The sequence below is a fragment of the Neopsephotus bourkii genome, unplaced genomic scaffold (assembly GCF_033783945.1).
Source record: "Neopsephotus bourkii isolate Nb327-2 ecotype Australia unplaced genomic scaffold, CSIRO-AGI_Nbou_v1 NB_989, whole genome shotgun sequence".
Taxonomy (NCBI): Eukaryota; Metazoa; Chordata; class Aves; order Psittaciformes; family Psittacidae; genus Neopsephotus; species Neopsephotus bourkii.
Genome location: NW_026901481.1, coordinates 752,116 through 775,219, shown reverse-complemented (window position 1 = coordinate 775,219; position 23,104 = coordinate 752,116). Strand labels below are relative to the sequence as shown.

The 23,104-nt window shown below is 68.0% G+C and overlaps 5 protein-coding genes across 5 annotated transcripts; 4 read left to right on the top strand and 1 right to left on the bottom strand.

Annotated features, from left to right (window-relative positions):
- Positions 1 to 430: 430 nt before the first annotated feature.
- VPS72 (vacuolar protein sorting 72 homolog) lies at positions 431 to 2,105 on the top strand. Its single transcript, XM_061359507.1, has 6 exons — positions 431 to 580; positions 678 to 830; positions 924 to 1,035; positions 1,132 to 1,311; positions 1,403 to 1,544; positions 1,711 to 2,105. The coding sequence occupies exons 1-6, from the start codon at positions 464 to 466 to the stop codon at positions 2,102 to 2,104; spliced, it is 1,098 nt and encodes a 365-aa protein (XP_061215491.1). The 5' UTR covers positions 431 to 463; the 3' UTR covers position 2,105.
- Positions 2,106 to 3,788: 1,683 nt separating this feature from the next.
- On the top strand, positions 3,789 to 6,934 carry TMOD4 (tropomodulin 4). The gene is made up of 9 exons (XM_061359501.1): positions 3,789 to 3,926; positions 4,004 to 4,160; positions 4,498 to 4,620; positions 5,420 to 5,509; positions 5,655 to 5,785; positions 6,065 to 6,172; positions 6,383 to 6,526; positions 6,605 to 6,749; positions 6,845 to 6,934. Exons 1-9 carry the CDS (start codon positions 3,804 to 3,806, stop codon positions 6,865 to 6,867), a joined length of 1,044 nt encoding a protein of 347 aa, XP_061215485.1. The 5' UTR covers positions 3,789 to 3,803; the 3' UTR covers positions 6,868 to 6,934.
- A 931-nt stretch (positions 6,935 to 7,865) lies between these two features.
- On the bottom strand, positions 7,866 to 10,522 carry SCNM1 (sodium channel modifier 1). The gene is made up of 8 exons (XM_061359508.1): positions 10,472 to 10,522; positions 10,046 to 10,116; positions 9,530 to 9,618; positions 9,366 to 9,448; positions 9,194 to 9,288; positions 8,236 to 8,389; positions 8,048 to 8,151; positions 7,866 to 7,975 (listed from the first exon to the last, which is right to left on the bottom strand). The coding sequence occupies exons 1-8, from the start codon at positions 10,520 to 10,522 to the stop codon at positions 7,876 to 7,878; spliced, it is 747 nt and encodes a 248-aa protein (XP_061215492.1). The 3' UTR covers positions 7,866 to 7,875.
- A 445-nt stretch (positions 10,523 to 10,967) lies between these two features.
- Positions 10,968 to 12,089, top strand: LYSMD1 (LysM domain containing 1). Its single transcript, XM_061359663.1, has 3 exons — positions 10,968 to 11,136; positions 11,342 to 11,607; positions 11,720 to 12,089. The coding sequence occupies exons 1-3, from the start codon at positions 11,038 to 11,040 to the stop codon at positions 11,862 to 11,864; spliced, it is 510 nt and encodes a 169-aa protein (XP_061215647.1). The 5' UTR covers positions 10,968 to 11,037; the 3' UTR covers positions 11,865 to 12,089.
- A 1,949-nt stretch (positions 12,090 to 14,038) lies between these two features.
- SEMA6C (semaphorin 6C) lies at positions 14,039 to 21,997 on the top strand. Its single transcript, XM_061359582.1, has 15 exons — positions 14,039 to 14,162; positions 14,232 to 14,346; positions 15,475 to 15,532; positions 15,616 to 15,672; positions 15,974 to 16,075; positions 16,162 to 16,252; positions 16,324 to 16,446; positions 17,270 to 17,358; positions 17,711 to 17,928; positions 18,627 to 18,758; positions 18,845 to 19,000; positions 19,474 to 19,680; positions 20,379 to 20,516; positions 20,605 to 20,682; positions 21,205 to 21,997. Exons 1-15 carry the CDS (start codon positions 14,039 to 14,041, stop codon positions 21,995 to 21,997), a joined length of 2,481 nt encoding a protein of 826 aa, XP_061215566.1.
- Positions 21,998 to 23,104: the final 1,107 nt, after the last annotated feature.

The window sequence follows — 23,104 nt, the reverse complement described above, 5'->3', positions numbered from 1 at the left end:
GCACTGCAGGCTGCTGGCACACCTCCCCCCGCCAGCACTTGGATTCGCCCTTGGGGGGGGGGGACAGCACCGCGGGGGCGGGGGCTGAGGGAGCGCTCAGCGCGCATGCGCACGGCGCTGCCGGCTGCCGCGGGCCCAGCGCGACCCAAACAAAGCCCGGGGTGCACGTGGGCACGGCGTGGGGTGTCGTTGCGTCACGTGGTGACGTCATTTCCCCATCTTCGCTCTCCGGGGGCTCCACGTGGCAGCAGGGACCGGGGGTGAGCGATCCCGTGACGTCACGGCCCCGTAACGTCACGCCGGTGCCGATCCGGCTCCGCCACCGGTTGTTCTCCCCCCCACACACACCCCACCGCCCACAGGAACCTCCGGGCCGCAGGGGGGCGCTCGCTGCCATCGGCCGCTCGGCGCTCGCTCCTCCCGCCAGGCCGCGCAGGGGAGCGCCGATCGCGGCGGCGGCGCGATGAGCCTGGCGGAGGGCCGCGCCCCGCGGCGCACGGCCGGTAACCGGTTATCGGGGCTGCTGGAGGCCGAGGAGGAGGACGAGTTCTACCAGACCACGTACGGCGGCTTCACCGAGGTGCGGGGCCCGGCGTGGGCGGAGGGGGGGGGGGATCGGAGGCGCTGCCCGAGCCCCGCAGCGATGGGGCCGTGACGCGGCCGCTCTGTCCCCGCAGGAGTCCGGGGACGACGAGTACCGGGGGGATCAGTCCGACAGCGATGACGAGGTGGACTCGGACTTCGACATCGACGAGGGCGAGGAGCCCACGAGCGACCAGGATGAGAGCGAGCCCAAGCGCCGCCGCCGCGTCGTCACCAAGGCCTACCGGGTGCGAAGGGGGGGGTCCAGGGCTTAAACGAGCCCAAAACCGCAGCCGTTGTGGGGGGCTCCCGCTCCTCACCCCGTGTGCTCCATCCCACAGGAGCCCCTCAAGAGCCTTCGCCCCAAGAAGCTCGATGCCCCCAGCGGCAGCGCGCAGAAGCCCCGAGAGGTGAAGGCTGTGCCCTTGGAGCTGCAGGAGGAGCTGGGTGACAGTGAGTGTGCCCGGGTGGGACGGGCTGGAAACGGAGCCGGTTGGGGGGGGGGGGGTCCCGGTGTGGCCAGCGCTGAGCTGCATCGCGGTGCCGCAGGCCGGAAGCACATGCGGCAGTCGACGACGGAGCACACGCGCCAGACGTTCCTGCGCATCCAGGAGCGGCAGGTCCAGTCCAAGCGCAAGAAGGGAGGCCCCAACTACGAGCGGCCGCTGACGCAGGAGGAGCTGCTGGAGGAGGCCAAGATCACGGAGGAGATCAACCTGCGCTCCCTGGGTGAGGCGCAGGGCCCCGGTGCTGCTGCTGCTGCATGGAGAGGGGCTGCTGCGGGCTGAGCTTCCCCTTCCCTCGGTCGCCCCTTGCACAGAGAACTACGAGCGCCTGGAGGCTGACAAGAAGAAGCAGGTTCAGAAGAAGCGGAAGTGCGTGGGGCCCGTGATCCGGTACTGGTCCGTCACCATGCCCCTGGTGCCAGAGCCCGGCAAGGAGGAGAACGTGGACGTGGAGGGGTAAGGATGGGCTCACCCTGCTGGGCTCTTCACCCAGCCCTGCTCCTACCCCTCTGCTGTGGGGAGCGATCAGCAGGCTCTGGGCAGTGCCTGGGGGGGGATTTGGTGGCTCTGCCTGCTCTTGGCTTCCCCTCATCCCAGGCCTCTCCCCTGTGGCTTCCTCCAGGCTGGACCAAGACCCCCAGCAGACGGAAGCAGCCCCGGCCCCGGCTCCCGCTTCCGCCGGGAAGTGCTCCCGCACCTTCATCTCCTTCAGCGACGACGAAACCTTCGAGCGCTTCTTCCCCAAAGCGAAGCCGCCGCGGCTGCCGGTGCGGGAGCTCTGCCCCGTGACGCACAAACCGGCCGTGTACCGGGACCCCATCACCGACATCCCCTACTCCAACATCCGCGCCTTCAAGATCATCCGCGAGGCCTACAAGAAGTACATCACGGCGCACGGGCTGCCCAGCGCCGCTGCCTCCGCCGCCCTGGGGACCGCTGCAGCCCCCGGCCCCGACCCCGGTGCCCGGCCCACCCGGCAGAAGATCGTCATCAAGCAGAGCGTCCCCATGGCCTGAGGGCTCCTCTGCTCTCCTCGTCCTCAGCTCCATGGGTGATGCTGCCTTGCTCTGCTGATCTCCTGCCTCCCTGTTTTCATAGGGAAAAGAAATGAACCCAAGTAACCGCATCCAGCGAAGGTGGGGACTGGTTCCCATTTCACTCGCAGCATCTGCAGCACCAGGAGACCCTACAGTAAACGTGGGGTGCGTTCAACCCCTTGTTATCTGAGAGACCCTACAATAAACACGGGGTGCATGCAGCCCCTTGTTATCTGAGAGACCCTACAATAAACATGGGGTGCGTGCAGCCCCTTGTTATCTGAGAGACCCTACAATAAACATGGGGTGCGTGCAGCCCCTTGTTACCTGAGAGACCCTGCAATAAACATGGGATGTGTTCAACCCCTTGTTATCTGGGAGACCCTACAATAAACATGGGGTGCGTTCAATTCCTTGTTATCTGAGAGACCCTACAATAAACATGGGGTGCATACAGCCCCTTGTTACCTGAGAGACCCTACAATAAACACGGGGTGCATTCAACCCCTTGTTACCTGAGAGACCCTACAATAAACACGGGGTGCATTTGACTGCTTGTTATCTGAGAGACCGTACAGTAAACACGGGGTGCATTCAGCCCCTTGTTACCTGAGAGGCCCTACAACAACCAAGCAGTGTTCAAGTGCAGCACTGCCGTGGGAAGCCTCAGTGCCGGTGGGGCTGGGATTCAGGGCCCTGGGGGTGTGCAAGAGCCCAGTCACCCCCATGCTCTTGGGCTGAGGAGGCATCAAATGCCCTGGGCTGAGGCCAGGGGGTGTCTCCAAGGGACCGTGGAGCCCCATGCAGGAACCTCAGCCTCTCCCCCCCCCCCCCGCAGCCTTCCCAGGGCACCCCAATGGTGGCGGAGGGGGGGGGCTCCGGGGTGGAGCCGCGGGGCTGGCAGGGCTCGATAGCGCCCGGGGCTCTGGGGATACGTGATCCGCCCCTCCCGCTGCCGGGCCCAAGAAAACGCTGATCTCATGCCCTGTGCGCCCGGAGCCCTGCGAGCCCGGAGGGAGCCCTGCGAGCCCGGAGCCCTGCGAGCCCGGAGCCCTGCGAGCCCGGAGCCCTGCGAGCCCGGAGCCCTGCGCTCAGCACCCGGGCAGGCACCAGGTAAAGCCGCTGGGGTCCGCGGGGTTAGGGTCAGGGGGGTGTCAGGGTCATCACCCCCCCGGTGCTACCAAGTCGGGAGTCCCATTGGGCTGTGAGGGGGGGGTCCCCGCTCCCCGTGCGGGCCCTCCCGGGGGCACCGGGTGTGAGTTTGTGTCCCCGGGGTCAGGGGCAGGATCCCCATGGGGGTCCTTTGGGGAAAGCTGCCCCCGGTGCTGGGGGTTTGGGGGGGGGGGGTCATGTCCTCGGTGTTTGCCCCTGCCCTGAACCCACGCCGGGGGGCAGAGGGGCACTGGGGCTGCTCACTGCCCCCCCATGCAGTGCAGGAGACTGGGGGGGGGACACAGGCTCCTGGTCTTGGGAACCACATTGGAGCTGTGACTCCGTTTCCCCATGACCCCCCCCCAGCCCGGGGTGCCCCATGCTCCCCCCCATCACCAATGGGAACCCAATACCACCCCATGGCACAGAAGGTGATGCTGTGATGTGTGGGGTGCCCTGGCAGCGCAGGGAGCCAGGAGCCCCCCACCAGACACCCAGACCCTGTGTCCCCCCCGCAGCCCCCACCATGACGTCCTACCGGCAGGAGCTGGAGAAGTACCGGGACATCGACGAGGACAAGATCCTGCAGGAGCTGTCGGCCGAGGAGCTGGCGCAGTTGGACACGGAGCTGCTGGAGATGGACCCCGAGGTGCGCCCCGGTGCCGAGCAGGGCGGGTGGTACCCGGGTGCAGGGACCCCTCCATGGGTGACCCGGTGCATCCCCAGAACGTGCTGCTGCCCGCGGGGCTGCGGCAACGGGACCAGACGCAGAAGAGCCCCACGGGGCCCCTGGACCGGGAGGCTCTGCTGCAGCACCTGGAGAAGCAGGCGCTGGAGGCCGCCGAGCGCCAGGACCTGGTGCCCTTCACCGGGGAGAAGAAAGGTGCAGGGGGGCCTGGCGGGGCCGGGGGGGACAGGGCCCCGCTGCATGGGGTATATTTAGCTTGGCCCAACCGTCCTCGCCAGCAGCTCGGGTGTCCTGGGCGAGCTGGGCCCCCGCCAGCCCCTGGCAATGTCACCCCCCCTCTATGGCCACCCCCTGCAATGTGTCCCCGTTCCGCCACCCCCCCCGGTGCAGCCACCCCGAACCCCATGGAGCATCAGCCCTGGGCCAGCGGCCCCCTGCTCCCATGGCCCCGCCAGCCCCATCCCCAGCCCATGGCTGCGTTGCCCCGGCTGCTGTGGGGCTGGGCAGGGAGTGACCGCGTCCCCGCACGCAGGGAAGCCGTTTGTGCCCAAGAACCCGACACGGGAGATCCCGCGGGAGGAGCAGATCACGCTGGAGCCCGAGCTGGAGGAGGCCCTGGCCAACGCCACCGAGGCTGAGATGTGCGACATCGCCGGTGGGTCTGGAACGGGGCTGCCCCTTCGCACCATAACCATCACATGGCACCATAACCATCACATGGCACCATAACCATCACATCGCAACATAGACTTGCATGGGGCTGCCCCATGGCACCATAATCATCACATGGCACCATAACCATCACATCGCACCATAGCCTTGCATGGGGCTCCTGCATGGCACCATGACCTTGCATAGGGCTGCTACATCACACCGTAACCTTGCATGGGGCTGCCACATTGCACCATAACCATCACACCGCACCATAACCTTACATGAGGCTCCTGCATGGCACCATGACCTTGCATGGGGCTGCCCCATCGCACCATAACCATCACATTGCATCATAACCTTACATGGGGCTGCCCCATTGCACCATTGCCTTCACATCGCACCACAACCTTGCATGGGGCTGCCCCATGGCACCATAGCCTTGCATGGGGCTGCCCCATTGCACCATAGCCTTCACATCACACCATAACCTTACATGGGGCTCCTGCATGGCACCAAAGCCTTGCATGGGGCTGCCCCATTGCCCCATTGCCCGAGGCAGCCTCATCACCCTGCAGCCTCACACGAGGCTGCCCCTTGCCTGTCACCCTCACCCGGGGGCTGTCCCTCCCAGCAGGGCCCATGGCAGCCTTGCCCATTGCACTGGGAGCAGCGGTGCTGCTGGGGCCACACACAGCTCACAGCCGGGGGCCCCTCCAGGCACACTGGGGGGGGGGGGGGCTGTGTCCACCCCCAAGGGGACAGGGGCTCCATGGCCCCCATTGACCCCCCCGGCCCTGCAGCCATCCTGGGCATGTACACACTGATGAGCAACAAGCAGTACTACGATGCCATCTGCAGCGGGACCATCTCCAACACGGAGGGCATCAACAGTGAGTGCGCTGGGGACATGGGGCCCGGCCCCATGGGGATGGGGTGAGCTCCCCCAGGAGGGTCCATGGGGCTGTGGGGACCAGAGCCCCTCCGGGCCCACGTGTGGCCGTGTGCGGTGCCCCCATGCGCACGCGTGTGCCCCAGGCGTGGTGAAGCCCGACACGTACAAACCGGTGCCAGACGAGCCCCCCAATCCCACCAACGTGGAGGAGACGCTGCGGCAGATCCAGGCCAACGACGGGGCTCTGGAGGATGTCAACCTCAACAACATCAAGGTGAAGGACATGGGGGCAGCGTCCCCCCAGGGCGCTAGTACTGGGTTTGGGGTGTCCCCATGGGGCTCATCCCTCGTCCTCATCCAGGGGCATCCATGTCCCCTTGGTGACATCCCCCATCCCCTCTGTGCTACTTACATCCCTTGGGTGCCATCCAGCACCTCCCTGGGGAGAGACACCAATACCCCCTCAGTACCACTGACATCCCCTCGGTGCCATCCTGCATCCTTGGGGATGTCCCCATCCCCTCGGTGCCACCCCCCCCACCCCTTGCTGCAGGACATTCCTATCTCCACGCTGAAAGCCATCTGTGAGGCCATGAAAACCAACACCCATGTCAAGAAGCTCAGCCTGGTGGCCACCCGCAGCAACGACCCCGTGGCCAGCGTGAGTCCCAGCCCCGTGTCCCCCATGTCCCCAGGCAGGGAGGGGATGCGGTCCCCTGCTCTGGTTTCCATCCTGGGCACCAACGAGGCCAGGTTCTGGTGGCTTTTCCACCGTCACCTGGGGCATCGGTGGCCCAGGACTTGCAAGATGGGGGGTGCAAGGTGACCCCCCCAATGGGGGGCCCCAGGTGACCCCTGAGCTGACACACAGGCCGTGGCCGAGATGCTGATGGAGAACAAGACCCTCCAGAGCCTCAACATCGAATCCAACTTCATCACCAGCGCTGGCATGATGAGCATCATCAAGGCCATGTACCACAACACCACCCTTACTGAGCTCAAGGTGGACAACCAGGTAGGCACAGCCCGCCATGGGAGGGCACAGGGGTGTCCCCAGTGTCCCAGTGTGCCTGGCCTCACCCTGGCCCCGCAGTGCCAGCGGCTGGGTGACACAGTGGAGATGGAGATGGCCACCATGCTGGAGCAGTGCCCCTCCCTCGTGCGCTTTGGCTACCACTTCACCCAGCAGGGTCCCCGTGCCCGCGCTGCCATCGCCATCACCAACAACAGCGAGCTCCGTGAGTGTCCCCTGTCTGCCCCCAGCGAGGGCACTGGGGCAGGGATGGGGTGGGGGGAGCATGGTCCTGACCCCTCCTTCTTCCCTCTCCCCCAGGGCGCAAGCAGAAGAAAGCCTAAGGGGGCAGGAACGGGCTTCACAGCTCCTGCTCCCTGCTGTAAATAAAGAGGATGGAGAGACACGGCCTTGGGGTTCACTGGGGTGCATCCCTAGGAATGGGATGGGATGGGATGGGATGGGCTCAGGGAGGGCAATGCAGCGGGGGGGCAGCAGGGGCACCCCCTCTCTTGCAGGCCTCCAGGCCCCTGTTAGCCTCTGGCTGGTACCCACAGCGGATCCTGGATCCCTTCAGCCCAGGGCACTCTGAGCCCAGGAGGGGTGCAGGGATCAGGGCGGGCAAGAGGCACCCCCCTGGCCCAGAGCCGAGCACCCATGGCCTGGAGAGGTGCTGGGGAGGGGGGACACAACACACACAGCGCCTATTTATAGGTTCCAGCACCTATTTATAGCCAGGAGCTGAGCGAGCGGGTGAACCCCGGTGCCCGCAGCCACCACCATCACCCTGGGCAGCGCCGCAGGGAAACCCCCAGGAGCCCGGCCCGGCCCCACAGGGCCCCTCGGGTGCGTGGCGGGTGCTGCCTGTGCTGACGGTCCCATAGGTGCAGAGCAGAGACCCAGACCCGGGCAGGGAACGGGGAGGGCACTGGGTGCTGGCACTGCCCGAAGCACCGGGACAGCTGCTGGGGATGGGGATGGGGCTGGGCACGGGGTGAACCCAGCGCTGCCGCCCCGAAAGGCCACGACCCGCAGGCAGCTGCCGGTGTGTGAGAACATGAGAGGGACCGGGGCCAGGGCCAGGGCCAGGAGGGGATGGGGCAGGGCCAGGACCAGAGCCAGGGCCAGGGCCAGGTCCAGGGCCAGGAGGGGTTGGGGCATGGCCAGGGCCAGGAGGGGATGGGCCAGGGCCAGGGCTGTGCTGGTGGCGCCTGCAGGGCTCTGGCCAGGGTGGGGAGTGCAGGGAAGGGCCCCGGTTGCGTGCAGGGGCCAGCAGAGCCCTTGGACTGCCGGGACCTGCCCCAGAGGCTGGGGGGAGCCATGCCCATGGGGAGCCCTGGGGCAGGGGGGGCTCAGGCCGGCAGCAGCAGGGGGGGCTCCTCCTCATCAGAGTCGAACTCCGCGTTCTCGTCCTTCACCCACCTGCCCGCGGGGTCCCGGAGCCAACCAGCGCTGGGGGGGGGCACAGTGAGAGCAGCCCCGGCTCCAGGCTCCCCCCTACGGGACCAGCAGGGCCGCACTCACCTCCGCAGCCTCAGGTACTGCTCCAGGGCCTGGCGCCTCTCGGGGCTCAGGGCTTTGGGCTGCCCCCGGCCTGGGGAAGCTTCGCTGCTGCTGCTGGGGCCTGGCTGCGGCCGGGCTGGGAGGGCAGAGAGGGGCGGTGGGGACCCGCAGAGCCCGGGGCCATGGCCCCGTCAGTGCAGCCCCGGAGCCACTGCCTGGCTCTTACCTGCGTGCCCAGCACGATGCCCCAGCAGCTCAGCTGCAGGGCTGCTGGCAACAGCTTCTCCTTCCTTCTGCGGTGGCTCTGGCAGCACCAGGGCAGCGTCTGGCCCCCTCCGAGCTCGTGAGCTGCTTCCCTGCACCCTGTGATGGAGAAGGAGGCAGGGCCTGGTCCCAACAGCAGCGAGGCCACAGTCCCCCACCAAAGAAGCCCAGAGCTTTCCCCCATAGAACCATGGAGCAGTCAGGGATGGGAAGTGCCCTGAGATCATCCAGTTCCAACCCCCTGCCATGGGCAGGGACACCTCACTCTAAACCATATCACCCAAGGCTCTGTCCAACCTGGCCTTGAGCACTGCCAGGGATGGAGCATTCACACCCTCCCTGGGCACCCATTCCAGTGCCTCAGCACCCTCACAGTGAAGAATTTCCTCCTTAGATCCAGTCTAAACTTCCCCTGTTTCAGTTTTACCCCATTACCCCTTGTCCTGTCACTGCAGTCCCTAATGAAGAGTCCATCCCCAGCATCCCTATAGGCCCCCTTCAGACACTGGAAGCTGCTCTGAGGTCTCCACGCAGCTTCTCTTCTCCAGGCTGAACAGCCCCAACTTTCTCAGCCTATCTCCATACAGGAGCTGCTCCAGCCCCTGAGCATCCTCGTGGCCTCCTCTGGACTTGTTCCAACAGATCCATGTCCTTTTGATGTTGAGGACACCAGAACTGCACACAATGCTCCAGGTGAGGTCTCACCAGAGCAGAGTAAAGGGGCAGGATCACCTCCATGACCTGCTGGTCACGCTCCTTTTGCTGCAGCCCAGGATACGGTTGGTTTCTGGGCTGCAAGCGCACACTGAACCCTGCTCATGTTCGGTTTCTCACTGACCAACACCCCCAGGGCCTCCTCAGGGCTGCTCTGATCTCCCCTCCATCTCCAGCAGTGGAGCTCACCCCGGCCTCCGGCAGCAGCTGCTGTAGGGAGCCGCTTTCAGCAGAGCACTCTGGGCAATCCTCCTGGTCCGGGCCAGAAGAGGGGCTGGGGCGCCCTGGGGGAAGGAGGTAGAGCTCAGGAAGGGGCTGCTTGAGAGGGGGGGGGGTGTTTATAGGGGTCACCCCCACCAACCTCTGTCCGCACCTCTTCCTTGGGCTGCAGCTTTTGCGCCGTGCCCTGGACCGGGCCCTTCCTGCCATAGAAGCGCTGCAGGCCTGAAAGAGAGCAAAGAGAATATGGGGGGGGGGGCACGGGATGTGCTTGCTCCGCACCCCCCCCGCTACCCCCCCACTTACTGTTCCTGTGCTTCTTGCCGGCCCTGTGCACGCTCAGCACGTCCAGCGTGTCGAAGACGGGGCGATGGGGGCACACGGTGCAGGCGTACCTGGGGGGGGGGGTCAGTACCACACAGCACCTGGGGGGGGGGGTGGGATGGGGGGGGGTCAGCACCACACAGCACCTGGGGGGTGCTGGGATGGGGGGGGGTCAGCACCACACAGCACCTTGGGGGGGTGCTGGGATGGGGGGGGGTCAGCACCACACAGCACCTGGGGGGGGGGGTGCTGGGATGGGGGGGTCAGCACCACACAGCACCTGGGGGGGGTGAGGGATGGGGGGGGGGTCAGCACCACACAGCACCTGGGGGGGGGTGCTGGGATGGGGGGGGGTCAGCACCACACAGCACCTGGGGGGGGTGCTGGGATGGGGGGGGGGTCAGCACCACACAGCACCTGGGGGGGTGGTGATGGGGGGGTCAGCACCACAGAGCACCTGGGGGGGGTTGGTGCTGGGATGGGAGGGGGGGTACCCACCTCCCGCTCCGCAGCAGTAGCGCCTCCTCCTCGGGGATGTAGCTGGCCAGCAGGTCTGCAACGCGTCTCTTCTGGGGGGGCCGTGGTGGGGACGGGCTCAGCGCCCCTCCCGCTGCGACCCTGCCGCTGGGAACCCCCCCTCGCCCCCAGCCCCGGCCCCCTTAGGCCCTGGCACCCTGGAGACCCCGTTCTGAAGGAGCACGGGGGGGAGGGGGGGGAAGTGGGAGAATTGGGGGGTCGGGAAGGGGGCGGTTTGGGGACAGGGCCGGGGAGCAGTGAGGGCCGAGGAGGGGCTTTGGGGCCCTGCGGGGGGATCCCTGAGGGGGAGAAGGCCAGGCCGGGGTTAAGGAAGCGCAGGGGAAGCGGGGGGTGCATGCGGAGAGGCTGCGGAAGGGGCCGGGAACCCCGGGGGTGTCCGGGCCTCACCTGCAGCGCCCCGAGCTGCGCGGGGTCGTCGCCCTCCCGCTTGAAGGACATGGCGGTTGCTATGGGAACCGCGCGCCCCTCGCCCCGCTTCCGGGGGCTCCTCCCGGCAGGCTCCGCGCGGGAGCGACCGCCAATGAGAGCGCGGGAGGGGCGGCCGTGCCCTGAGGCATGATGGGAGTTGTAGTTCCGCGGGGCCACCCCCGTGGGGTCTGGTGTTAGAGCTGGGCCCCCCCGGGGCCAGGACCGGCGGGTTCCGGACCGGGGTGCGGGGAGGGCCCCGGGGTGGGGGTGAGGGCAGCGGCGCCACCCCTCGAGGCGCGGCGGAGCCCCCCGCTTCGTCCCGAACTACAACTCCCAGAAGCCTCCGCGACGGTGGCCGGGCCGGGCCATGGCGTCTCTGCCTTCACCGGGGCCCGGGGGGCGCCCGGTGGCATCGGTGGGGCCGGGCCTGCCCCTGTGAGCGGCGGCCGCAGCGCCGGGCCCTGGGCACGACCCCGCCCGGGCCGGGGCTGTCCCATGAGCCCCCGGCAGCGGTGGGAGCGGGGGCGGAGCGGGGCCGTCCGGCGATGGCGGCGGGGAGCGGGGCCCCGGGAGCCTCGGCCCGGGAGCACCGCCTGGAGCCCGGGGACACGCTGCCGGGGCTGGCGCTGCGCTACGGGGTGACGGTGAGCGCCGTGCGGGTGCCCTGGCGCCGGCGGGGCAGAGGGGCCCCGACCCCACGAGGCCATCGCTGCCTCCCCCCTGTGCCCATCCTTACCCTTGTCCCCATCCCATCCTTACCCCTGTCCCCATCCTTGTCCCCATCCTTGTCCATGCTCCCATCCCCACCCTTACCCTGTCCCCGTTCCCGTCCCCATCCCGCCCCGGCAGATGGAGCAGATCAAGCGTGCCAACCGCCTCTACACCTCGGACACCATCTTCCTCAAGCCCACCCTGCTCATCCCGGTGCCGGCGCAGCCGAGGGGACCCTGCCCCGAGGACAAGGACGCGCCCGCCCCGTCGGGGGGTGCCCCGCCTGCCCCCGCCGTGCCCCGCCACGACCTCTCGGCCACCGCTTTCCTGCAGCAGCTCGATGCCGAGATCGGGCGCTCCAAGGCGGCGGCAGCGGCGGTGGCAGCGCAGCGGCTCCGCACCGGGTGAGCCCCCCCGGCCCCGACCCCCTTAGGGGGTAACCGGGGTCCTGCGGGAGGGGGTTTGTCCGCAGGGGGCAAGGCCACCCCCTCAGTGCCGCCCCCTGCACCCCTGCAGCGCAGCGCAGGATGAAGGCACTCGGAGCCCGGAACCCAGGGCCCCAACGGCCCCCCGGGGCCCCCGCCTGGGCCCCCGGCCCCTCACCAGGACCCCCCGGGCGGCCGCGCTCCGCGATGCAGAGGATGAGATCTTCACGCTGTGATGCCGGGGACACCGAGGCTGCGAGGCGGGGATGACGGTGACGGGGATCCCGGGACACCCCGGCCCCTGCTGCGCACAGGGGTGGGGACACAGGGATGCGGGCAGGGCTGGGACGGGGTGTCCTTTCCTTCTCTCTTTCAAGGGGCCTTTCCTGCTGCAGGGACACCCAGCGCCTGACGGCAGAGCCAGCCTCCTTGCGGGAGTACTGGGGGATGGCACCGGGAGCTGCTGGACAGGATTTACCAGCAGACACTTCCCTTTGGGTTGTATTTATTTGTACATCTTTGCTCTCCGGGGTGGGACCCCAGGGCCTGGACCCACACGGGGACGGGGATGGGGACGGCACCTCCTGCCCCACGGCCTGTAAATAAACTGGAGCACTGTTACCTGCCTCTGCCTGTTTGTCACAGCCGGGGGCTGCAGCACAACCCCCTGGGGATGAGGACACAACGGACCCCTTGGGACCGTGGTAACCCCACTGGGCAGCACCCTGGGGACAGTGATACCTTGCAGGGGATTTGGTCACCCCCTGAGGGTGCTGTCACCCTGCACGGACACCACCTGGGGACCCGCTCATCCCCCTGGGGCTGCGGCACCCGCTCGGCACCGTCCACCCCGCAGGGCACCCGCGGGACCTGGGTGCCACCCCGCGCAGTGCCACCAGGGGGCACCCTGGGCCCGCACCCCCGGGACCCACCGGAGCCTCAGGGGTGTCCCCAGGGCCACCAAACCCCCCCCGTTGTCCCCAGGGTCCCTCTGTCCCCCGTGGGGGAAGCCGGTGGCAGCTGAGGACAGGAGGGTGAGCGCCACATGGGGGAGCTCGGTGCTCCCGGTAACCCCCAGTAGCTCCCAGTCCCCACTGGGCCAAGTGCACGGGGCTGTGCTAAGAGCCACAGGCTGGTGCGGGAGAGGGGAGGGGTTCCCCACTCGGGGAGGGGGGGGACACGGAGGTGACAGCCCCACTGCACGCTCTGGTGCAAGGGTCTCTGCACATGTGCATGGATGTGCATCCCATGTGCATGGATGTGCAGCACATGTGCATGGATGTGCATCCCATGTGCATGGATGTACACCGCATGTGCATGGATGTGCATGGATGTGCATCACATGTGCATGGATGTGCATCACATGTGCATGGATGTGCACCGCATGTGCATGGATGTGCACCACATGTGCATGGATGTGCACCGCATGTGCATGGATGTGCATGGATGTGCACCACATGTGCATGGATGTGCACCGCATATACATGGATGTGCATCCCATGTGCATGGATGTGCATGGACGTGCACCACATGTGAATGGATGTGCATCCCATGTGCATGGATGTGCACCGTATGTGCATGGATGTGCATCCCATGTGCATGGATGTGCATCCCATGTGCATGCACACGCGGGTGCGAGCAGCGCTCAGCCGCTAATGGGGATCATGTCATTACCGGGGATTAACGCCTATCTATAGGGTGGCCTCCGCTGGCAGCGGGGCCGGGACACGCGGCCCACGGAGGTCCCCGGTCCCGCCCCCGGCCCCGCTCCGGCTCCCGGCCCGTCCCGGCCCGTTCCGGGGCGGAGCCGCTCGGGGCTGCTCGGCTCCGCTCGGGACCGCTCGGGGCGCGGAGCCGGTACCGAGCGCGGAGGGGTCGGGGGGGGCGATCGGGGGGGGGGAGGCGTTGTTGGGGTGTGGATGGGGGGGGGGTCCTGTGAGAGTTGGGGTGATGGGGGGGTGCTTGGGGCGCTGCGGGGGGTGCTTGTGGCCACTGGGAGCGCTGGGACGGGGGCACAGAGGCACTGAAATGGGGGCACTGGGAGCACTGGGAGGGGGCAGCAGGATGGGGATACGGGGACACTGACACGGGGGCACTGGGAGCACTGGGAGGGGGCAGCGGGATGGGGATACGGGGACACTGACACGGGGGCACTGGGAGCACTGGGAGGGGGCAGCAGGATGGGGATACGGGGACACTGACACGGGGGCACTGGGAGGGGGCAGCAGGATGGGGATACGGGCACACTGACATGGGGGCACTGGGAGCACTGGGAGGGGGCACTGGGAGCACCGCGGGGAGCAGGCATCGGGGATCCCATCCCCGCATCGCTCCCCCCCAGCGCTGCCCTGTGCCCCCCCCCGTGCCTCAGTTTCCCCTCTGAGATCACCCCCTCCAGCCCTGCGCGGCGATGCCGGGGCTCCCGCACCCCCTCTTCCTCCTCCTCCTCCTCCTCCTCCTGCCCGGCCCCCCCCGGGGCTCGGCTCAGCCCTTCCCGCGGGACCTGGTTCCCCGCAGCACCGTGGGGCTCGCAGGTGAGCGGCGGGCGCGGGGTGCGGGTCCCCGGGCCGAGAGGGGGGTCACGACCCCCGCTGCCCCCGCAGCCACCGCCGCCTACCCCCGGTTCGGGGGCCTCCGCGGGGACAACGCCACGGAGCAGCTCGGCCTCGACTTCCAGCGCATGCTGCGGCTCAACGGCACCCTCCTGGTGGCTGCGCGGTGAGCGCGGGGCGGCGGCGGGGGGATCCGCACCCGGGCCTGGGGGGGTCCGGGCCTGAGAGAGAGAGAGAGAGAGAGAGAGAGAGCTCCTGTGCGCTGCCGCTGCCTGCTTGGGGGTCCCGGGTGTGATTGGGCATCCTCTGTGTGCTTGGGCATCCTTGTGTGTGCTTGGGGATCCTTGGGCATCCTCGTGTGTGCTTGGGCAACCTAGGGTGTGCTTGGGCATCCTCCTGTGTGCTTGGGCATCCTTGTGTGTGCTTGGGCATCCTCGGGCATCCTCATGTGTGCTTGTGCATCCTTATGTGTGCTTGGGCATCCTCTGTGTGTGCTTTGGGCATCCTCATGTGTGCTTGGGCATCCTTGGGCATCTTCATGTGTGCTTGTGCATCCTTATGTGTGCTTGGGCATCCCGTGTGTGCTTGGGCATTCTTGGGCATCCTCGGGTGTGCTTGGGCATCCTTGTGCATTCTTGGGCATCCTCGGGTGTGCTTGGGCATCCTTGGGCATGCTTGGGCATCCTCATATGTGCTTGGGCATCCTTGTACATCCTTATGTGTGCTTGGGCATCCTTATGTGTGCTTGGGCATCCCGTGTGTGCTTGGGGATCCTTGTCTGTGCTTGGGCATCCTTGAGCATCCTCGGGCATCCTCGTGTGTGCTTGGGCATCCTCGTGTGTGCTTGTGTGTGCTTGGAGATCCTTGTGCATCCTTGTGCGTGTTTGGGGATCTCTGTGTGTGCTTGGGCATCCTTGGGCATTCTTGGGTATCCTCTGTGTGCTTGGGCCCCCCTGTGTGTGCCTGCACATCCCTGTGTGTGCCTGCACATCCCTGTGTGTGCCTGCACATCCCTGTGTGTGCCTGCACATCCCTGTGTGTGCCTGCACATCCCTGTGTGTGCCTGCCCTGTGCACACTTATATCTGTTGTGTGTTTGTTCACACTTGGCTGCTGCTGGGGCCTGTGCAAACCCGGGTGTGCTCGGCCCCCTGGGCCCCCTTGCAAGCGCCTGCCCCCCCGTGCCCCCCCGTGCCCCCCCGTGCCCCCCTGTGCTCCTGCGTGCTTGTGCCCCCCCCCATCCCTTCCCATGGCCCCAAAGCCCCCGTCCCTCTCACGCTCACTTCCCCCCCCAGGGACCACATCTACGCCTTCGACCTGGGGCAGGACAAGGGGACGCTGTACCCAGAGCGGGTAAGGGGGGCTGGGGAACCCCCCCCACCTCGGGTACAGGGGAATTGGGGTCCCTGAGCCCACCCCCCCGTCTGGCCCCACAGCACCTGACCTGGGAGAGCCGGGACAGGGCCAACTGCGCCATGCGGGGCCGGCTGCAGGTACGGGGGTGCGGGCATGGGGGGGTAGGGGCAGAGGGGCAATGGGGGTATATGGGGGGTGCTGGGGTTTGGGGGTACAGGTGGAGGTGGGGGGGTACGGAGATACAGGTGTATGGGGTATTGGTGGGGGTACGGCATGTGGGGGTGCGGTAGTGCATGGAACGGGGGGCCAGGGTATGGAGGTGCAATGGGGTTCATGGTCCAGGGGTCTGGGTAAGGGGGTGCAGAGCGTGGGGGACGCAAGGGACGGGCTCAGGGCAGGGGCAGGCGGTGACGCCGCGGCCCCCCCGCCCCGGTGCAGGATGAGTGCCACAACTACATCAGGGTGCTGGTGCCCCGCGACGCCCGCACCCTCCTGGCCTGCGGCACCAACGCCTTCAGCCCCCTCTGCCGCATCTACCAGGTGGGGTCCGGGGGTCCCGAGCTGGGGGGGCTCAGCTCTGGGGGTGATGGAGGAGGGGGGGGCTGTGACCTCCGTGCCCCCCCCAGGTGAGCAGCCTGGAGCAGGAGGGTGAGGATGTGAGCGGGCAGGCGCGGTGCCCCTTTGACGCCCAGCAGAGCATCGTGGCCCTCTTTGTTGGTGGGTGCTGGATGGGTGGGGGGGGGACACGGGGGGGGGCACGGGGGTGATGCTGGGGTCCCCCCCTGCAGACGGCAGCCTCTACTCTGCCACCGTGGCCGACTTCCAGGCGAGCGACGCCGTCATTTACCGGAGCCTGAGCCCCGGGCGCCCGCCCCTGCGCACCCTCAAGTACAGCTCCCGCTGGCTGCAGGGTACCGGGGGCAGGGGGTGATGGGGGCACAGCGGGGATGGGGGGGCCGGGGGTAAAGGGGAGGGGCTGAGAGCAGGGATTCAGGGCAGCTCTGCAGGGAAGGGATTGGGGTGGTGGTCGATGAGAAACTGAACATGAGCTGGGTTCAGTGTGCGCTCACAGCCCAGAAACCAACTGTACCCTGGGCTGCAGCAAAAGGAGCGTGAGCAGCAGTCATGGAGGTGATCCTGCCCCTTTATTCTGCTCTGGTGAGACCTCACTTGGAGCATTGTGTGCAGTTCTGGTGTCCTCAACATCAAAAGGACATGGAACTGTTGGAACCAGTCCAGAGGAGGCCACGAGGATGCTCAGGGGCTGGAGCAGCTCCTGTATGGAGCCAGGCTGAGAAAGTTGGGGCTGTTCAGCCTGGAGAAGAGAAGCTGCGTGGAGACCTCAGAGCAGCTTCCAGTGTCTGAAGGGGGCCTATAGGGATGCTGGGGATGGACTCTTCATTAGGGACTGCAGTGACAGGACAAGGGGTAATGGGTTCAAACTGAAACAGGGGAAGTTTAGATTGGATCTAAGGAAGAAATTCTTTACTGTGAGGGTGCTGAGGCACTGGAATGGGTGCCCAGGGAGGTTGTGAATGCTCCATCCCTGGCAGTGTTCAAGGCCAGGTTGGACAGAGCCTTGGGTGCCACGGTTTAGTGGGAGGTGTCCCTGCCCATTGGAACTGGATGCTCTCAAGGTCCCTTCCAGCCCTGGCTGCTCCATGGTTCCATGGTTCTACACGGGTCAATGATGGGAGGTGATGGGGGCTGACGCCTCCCCCCCCCCCCCCCCAGAGCCCCACTTTGTGCAGGTGCTGCCCTACGGCCCCTTCGTCTACTTCTTCTTCCGGGAGGTGTCGGTGGAGCTCCGGGCCATGGGCAAGGTGGGCTCGGGGAGGCCATGGGGGCCATGGGGCCGTGGGGGCCGTGGGGGCAATGGGGGCCCGTGGGGGCCGTGGGGGCCGTGGGGGCCATGGGGGCCCGTGGGGGCCGTGGGGGCTGTGGGGGCCATGGGGGCCATGGGGTCCGTGGGGGCTGTGGGGCCATGGGGGCCGTGGGGGCCATGGGGGCCATGGGGTCCGTGGAGTCCATGGGGTCCGTGGGGCCATGGGGGCAATGGGGGCCATGGGGGCAATGGGGACCGTGGGGGCCATGGGGTCCATGGGGTCCGTGCCGTGGGCCCAGGGCCGCGGTGCCGGGGCTGACCCCGCGGTGCCGGTGCCGGTGCTGGTGCAGGTGCTGGTGGCGCGGGTGGCCCGCGTGTGCCGCAATGACAGCGGGGGCTCGGCGCGGGTGCTGGAGCGGCGCTGGACCTCGTTCCTGAAGGTGCGGCTGCTCTGCGGCCTCCCCGGCGACTCCGTCTTCACCTTCGATGTCCTGGAGGCCGTGACCCCCCCCCGCGCCCTGCACGGCCGCACCGCGGTGCTCGCCCTCTTCGGCACCCAGCCCAACAGGCACGGGGGGATACGGGCATGGGGGCAAGGGGATGGGGATGGGGATAGGGGGATGGGGATATGGGGATGGGGGCAAGGGGATGGGGATGGGGATATGGGGATGGGGATATGGGGATGGGGATATGGGGATGGGGATGTGGGGATGGGGATGTGGGGATGGGGACAGGGATGTGGGGATGGGGACGGGGACGTGGGGATGGGGACATGGGGATGGGGATATGGGAACGGGGATGTGGGGATGGGGATGTGGGGATGGGATAGGGATGAGGATATGGGGACAGGGGGACAGGGATGGAGAGGGGAATGGGGATGAGGATATGGGGATGGGGATATGGGGATGGGGATACAGGGATGGGGACACAGGGATGGGGATATGGGGATGAGGATATGGGCGTGGGGATACAGGGATGGGGATATGGGGATGGGGATAGGGAGATGGGGATATGGAGATGGGGATATGGGGACGTGGTCTTGTGGAGGACATGGTGTTGGCCAAGGGGAGATGGGGAGCGGGCATGGGGGGACATAGATGTGAGGTTGATGGTGAGTTGGGGTGCGCCCTCGGGAGGTGGGGCCATTGGGATGGAGCCCGAGAGGGGCGGGACCCAGGGACAGAGACCTCGGGGACCAGCAGGAAGGGACCAGCAGGGGCGTGGAGGGTCCCTGGGCAACCCCAGCGCCCCCCGGCCCCGCTGCAGCATCCCCGGCTCCGCCGTCTGCGCCTTCTACCTGGCGGACGTGGAGCGCGCGTTCGAGGGCCCCTTCGCGGAGCCCCGCGGGGCCGCCGGCGCCTGGAGCCCAGTGCCCGAGGACCGCGTGCCCCGGCCCAGGTACCCCCAGCCCCGCACCGGGACCGCCGGGTCCCCCCCCTCCGGTGCTGCGGCGCCCGCCCCACGGTGCCCCCGCTGTGCCGCAGGCCCGGCTGCTGCGCGGGGATGGGCCCGGCCGCGGGCATCAGCGCCTCCGGGGACTTCCCGGATGAGACCTTGTCCTTCGCCAAGGAGCATCCCCTGCTGCACGGGGCCGTGGCACCCGCGGGAGGGCGGCCCCTGTTCACCCGCACCGGCACCAGGTGAGCGATGGGGGCGCTGGGGACCGGGGGCACTGGTTTGGGTGCGGGTGCTGCGGGAGCATCCTTGTGAGAGGGGTGTGGGTGCTGCGGGAGCATCCCTGTGTGAGGGATGCGGGTGCTGCAGGAGCATCCTTGTGCGAGGGGTGCAGGTGCTGTGTGAGCATCCCTGTGCGAGGGATGCGGGTGCTGAGTATCCTTGTTCGAGGGATGCGGGTGCTGCAGGAGCATCCTTGTGCGAGGGATGTGGGTGCTGCAGGAGCATCCTTGTGCAAGGGGTGCGGGTGCTGTGTGAGCATCGGATGCAGTGCACGGGTGCTGCAGGAGCATCCCTGTGCGAGGGATGCGGGTGCTGTGTGAGCATCCCTGTGCGAGGGGTGCAGTGTGTGGGTGCTGTGTGAGCATCCCTGTGCAAGGGATGCGGGTGCTGCGGGAGCATCCTTGTGCAAGGGATGCAGTGCGCGGGTGCTGCGCAGGCTGACGCGGCTGGCGGTGGACACGGGCGCGGGGCCCTGGAGGAACCAGACCGTGCTCTTCCTGGGTGCGGAGGACGGGCGGGTGCTGAAGGTGCTGCTGGCGGCGCAGCAGCCCCCCATGGGCACCCCCGCACCCGGTGACAGCGACCGGGACCCCGGCTCTGAGGCGCTGCTGCTGGAGGAGATCAGCCTCTATGACCCCAGGCGGTGAGGGACGGGCAATGGGTGCTGGGGGCTCAGAGGTACCATGGGGCTGTGGGTGCTGCAGGGCTCATGGGCATCATAGGTGCCAGGAGGTGGAGAGCTTTGATGGGTGCAGCAGGGGTGTGGGTGCTATACAGGTGCTGTGGGGTCATGTGGGTGCTGTGGGGCATTGATAGGTGCTGGGAAGGCACATGGGTATCATGGGGCTATGGGTGCAGTCACGATGGGTGCCATGGGTGCAGTCATGATGGGTACCATGGTGCTATGGGTGCAGTCACGATGGGTACCATGGTGCTATGGGTGCAGTCACGATGGGTGCCGTGGGGCTACGGGTGCAGTCACGATGGGTGCCATGGGGCTATGGGTGCAGTCACGATGGGTGCTATCGGTGCAGTCCCGATGGGTACAATGGAGCTATGGGTGCAGTCCCGATGGGTACCATGGAGCTATGGGTGCAGTCCCGATGGGTACCATGGTGCTATGAGTGCAGTCACGATGGGTGCCGTGGGGCTACGGGTGCAGTCACGATGGGTGCCATGGGGCTATGGGTGCAGTCACGATGGGTGCTATGGGTGCAGTCACGATGGGTACCATGGGTGCAGTCCCGATGGGTACCATGGTGCTATGGGTGCAGTCACGATGGGTACCATGGGTGCAGTCCCGATGGGTACCGTGGTGCTATGGGTGCCGTGGTGCTGCAGGTGCCGGGGCCGGCGCGGTGCCAGCCGGGTGCTGGGGCTGGAGCTGCACGGGCCGGGCCGGGAGCTCTTCGTGGCCTTCTCGGGGTGCTTGGTTCGCCTGCCCCTGGCCCGCTGCGCCCAGCACGGGGCCTGCCGGAGGTGAGCGGGGCCGGGGACCGGGGGGGGGAGCGGGGGGACCCGAGCCGGGTCCGTTGCGGGCGGCTCCAGGCGCTGGCTCCCCCCATAGGAGCTGCGTGGCCGCGCGGGACCCGTACTGCGCGTGGGTGCCCCCCGCCGGCTGCGTCCCGGCCCCCGAGCGCCTCCCGTGAGTGCCCCCCCCCCAACCCCTCCCCCCCCCCCCTCCCCGGTCCCTTCCCCGCGGGCCGGGGCTGACGCGGCCCCGTCCCGGTGCGAGCCAGGGGCGGCCTCGAGCAGGGCGAGGACGGAGCCGCCGGGAGGTGCCCAGGTGAGGGGGGGGAGGGGATGGGGGGGGGGGACCCGCGGGTGCCCTGGGGTGACCCCGGGGTGACCCCGGCTGCTCCCACAGAGGCAGCGCCTGAGGGGGAGGGGAACCGGGACCAGGACCGGGACTGGGAGAGAGCGCGCGGTCAGTGACGGCCCCGCCCCCCCCCGGCACGGAATGGGGGGACCCGGGGGGGGGAGGGGGGGACACCCCAGGGAGCAGGGGGAGACACCGGGGTGGGAGGGGCCACGGTGAGAGGGGGAGGAGCCTGGGGTGGGCGGGCCATAGGGAATGGGGAAGGAGCCTGCGGTGGGAGGGGCCATAGGGAGCGGGGGAAAAGCCTGGGGTGGGCGGGGCCGGAGCCTGGGGTGGGCGGGGCCACAGGGAGCTGGGGGTGGGACCCTGGAGGTGGGGAGGGAGCCAAGGAGCGACCCCGGGGGTGGGCGAGGGGCCCCGGGAACGGGAGGGGGAGCCCGGGCGGGCTCCAGGCCCTGACGCTGCTCCCGCAGGGGTCCACGGGCCCGGGCCGGGCCCCGCCTCCGCCGCGGTGTCGGTGCCGGTGCCGGTGCTGGTGGGCTCGGTGCTGGGCGCCTTCGCGCTGGGCGCGCTGGCCGCGGGGCTGCTCTCGGCCTCCTGCCGCCGCCCCAAGGCTCCCCCGGAGCCCCCCCCTCCGCCGCCGCCGCCCGCCCCCCGCCTCTACCCCGTGCTCGGGGCCCCCCCCGAGGCCCCCCCGGAGCTGGCGCTGGAGCCGCGGCGCGGCCCCCACCGGTGCCTGGAGCCCGCGGGGCCGGGGCCGGGGCCGCCCCCCCCGTCCGGGGCCGCTCTGGAGGAGCTGCGGCAGCGCCTGCACGGGGCGGGGGGCGCGGGGGGCTCGGGGCTGCCGCTACCGCCCCCCCCCGGTCCCGGCCCCGGCTCCTTGAACCGGGTCCAGCCCCGAGCCCCGGGCCCGCAGCGCCGGGATGTGCCCCCCGACAGCCCCCCCCCGCCGCGCCGCGCCCTGGCCCAGAGGCACTCGCTGGAGGCGGGGTCCCCCCGCAGGGCCCCGGCGCTCACCCGCATGCACTCGCTGGGGGGGCCCTGCCCGGCCCGGGCCCCAGCCCTGCACCGCTCCTGCTCCCTCAAGCCCCCGCTGCTGCCCAAGCCCCTGCAGGCGCCGGCAGCCCCCGGCTGGCCCTGACCCCCCCATCCCGCCCCCATGGACACCCCCGGCCCGCAGCACTCCCTGGGTGCGGAGGGCCCCGTCCCCGTTCCCTCACTCCCAAGGGGTTTTCTCTGCCCGGGTTTGGGGGGGTTTGATCGTTTCTAATTTATTTGGTGCTTTGGATGGGGGGGAAGCCCCTGCCGGAGCTTGGCGCATTCCTACTGTGTAGGAGCGGGGTCGGCCCCGCGCTGCTCGCTCGCTCACGCTCATTAAAGCCGAGTCGCTCCCGCGCTGGTGCCCGCCTGGCTCTGGGATGGGATGGGATGGAATGGGATGGGATGGGATGGGATGGGATGGGATGGGGGGGGGGAGGGGGGGGAAGGTGCCACCGGGCCCCTGAGCCCACCCTGGGGGTCCGGGCTGGTGATGGTGGCACGCAAAGGGGCTGACACCGGGGGTCAAGGGAAGCTGCGCGCTGCGGTGGTGCTGGTTTGTGATAGAATCAGAACCATGGAATGGGGGGGGGGGGAAGGACCTGAGATCACCCAGTTCCAACCCCTGCCATGGGCAGGGACACCTCTCACTGAACCAGGGCACCCAAGGCTCTGTCCAACCTGGCCTTGAACACTGCCAGGGATGGAGCATTCACAACCTCCCTGGGCACCCATTCCAGTGCCTCAGCACCCTCACAGGAAAGAATTTCCTCCTTAGATCCAATCTAAACTTCCCCTGTTTCAGTTTGAACCCATTACCCCTTGTCCTGTCACTACAGTCCCTAATGAAGAGTCCATCCCCAGCATCCCTATAGGCCCCCTTCAGACACTGGAAGCTGCTCTGAGGTCTCCACGCAGCTTCTCTTCTCCAGGCTGAACAGCCCCAACTTTCTCAGCCTGGCTCCATACAGGAGCTGCTCCAGCCCCTGAGCACCCTCGTGGCCTCCTCTGGACTTGTTCCAACAGCTCCATGTCCCTTTGATGTTGGGTATGAAACAGCACAAACGCCCCCCAGAATAGTACAGATGTTGGAATTCCTGCATTTCCAAACGCTTTCCCTCAATGGGAAAGGGGCTCCCAGTGCGGGGGCTCCTCCCCACAGTGCTGCTGGGGGCTGCTGTGAAGCAGCGGTTTCTGCTGTGCTAAAGCC

Bases quoted from the DNA above. Each gene is read 5' to 3' on its own strand.
- VPS72 (XM_061359507.1), top strand. From the start codon at position 464: ATGAGCCTGGCGGAGGGCCGCGCCCCGCGGCGCACGGCCGGTAACCGG. The intron at 831-923 runs GTGCGAAGGGGG...TCCATCCCACAG, and splicing joins TCGTCACCAAGGCCTACCGG to GAGCCCCTCAAGAGCCTTCG. The intron at 1,036-1,131 runs GTGAGTGTGCCC...GCGGTGCCGCAG, and splicing joins GCAGGAGGAGCTGGGTGACA to GCCGGAAGCACATGCGGCAG.
- TMOD4 (XM_061359501.1), top strand. From the start codon at position 3,804: ATGACGTCCTACCGGCAGGAGCTGGAGAAGTACCGGGACATCGACGAG. The intron at 4,621-5,419 runs GTGGGTCTGGAA...CCGGCCCTGCAG, and splicing joins TGAGATGTGCGACATCGCCG to CCATCCTGGGCATGTACACA. The intron at 5,786-6,064 runs GTGAAGGACATG...CCCTTGCTGCAG, and splicing joins TCAACCTCAACAACATCAAG to GACATTCCTATCTCCACGCT.
- SCNM1 (XM_061359508.1), bottom strand. From the start codon at position 10,522: ATGTCCTTCAAGCGGGAGGGCGACGACCCCGCGCAGCTCGGGGCGCTG. The intron at 10,117-10,471 runs GTGAGGCCCGGA...CGGCCCCCCCAG, and splicing joins CGCAGCTCGGGGCGCTGCAG to AAGAGACGCGTTGCAGACCT. The intron at 9,619-10,045 runs GTGGGTACCCCC...CCCCCCCCCCAG, and splicing joins CTACTGCTGCGGAGCGGGAG to GTACGCCTGCACCGTGTGCC.
- LYSMD1 (XM_061359663.1), top strand. From the start codon at position 11,038: ATGGCGGCGGGGAGCGGGGCCCCGGGAGCCTCGGCCCGGGAGCACCGC. The intron at 11,137-11,341 runs GTGAGCGCCGTG...CCGCCCCGGCAG, and splicing joins CGCTGCGCTACGGGGTGACG to ATGGAGCAGATCAAGCGTGC. The intron at 11,608-11,719 runs GTGAGCCCCCCC...GCACCCCTGCAG, and splicing joins GCGCAGCGGCTCCGCACCGG to CGCAGCGCAGGATGAAGGCA.
- SEMA6C (XM_061359582.1), top strand. From the start codon at position 14,039: ATGCCGGGGCTCCCGCACCCCCTCTTCCTCCTCCTCCTCCTCCTCCTC. The intron at 15,673-15,973 runs GTACGGGGGTGC...GCCCCGGTGCAG, and splicing joins CCATGCGGGGCCGGCTGCAG to GATGAGTGCCACAACTACAT. The intron at 16,253-16,323 runs GTGGGTGCTGGA...CCCCCCCTGCAG, and splicing joins CATCGTGGCCCTCTTTGTTG to ACGGCAGCCTCTACTCTGCC.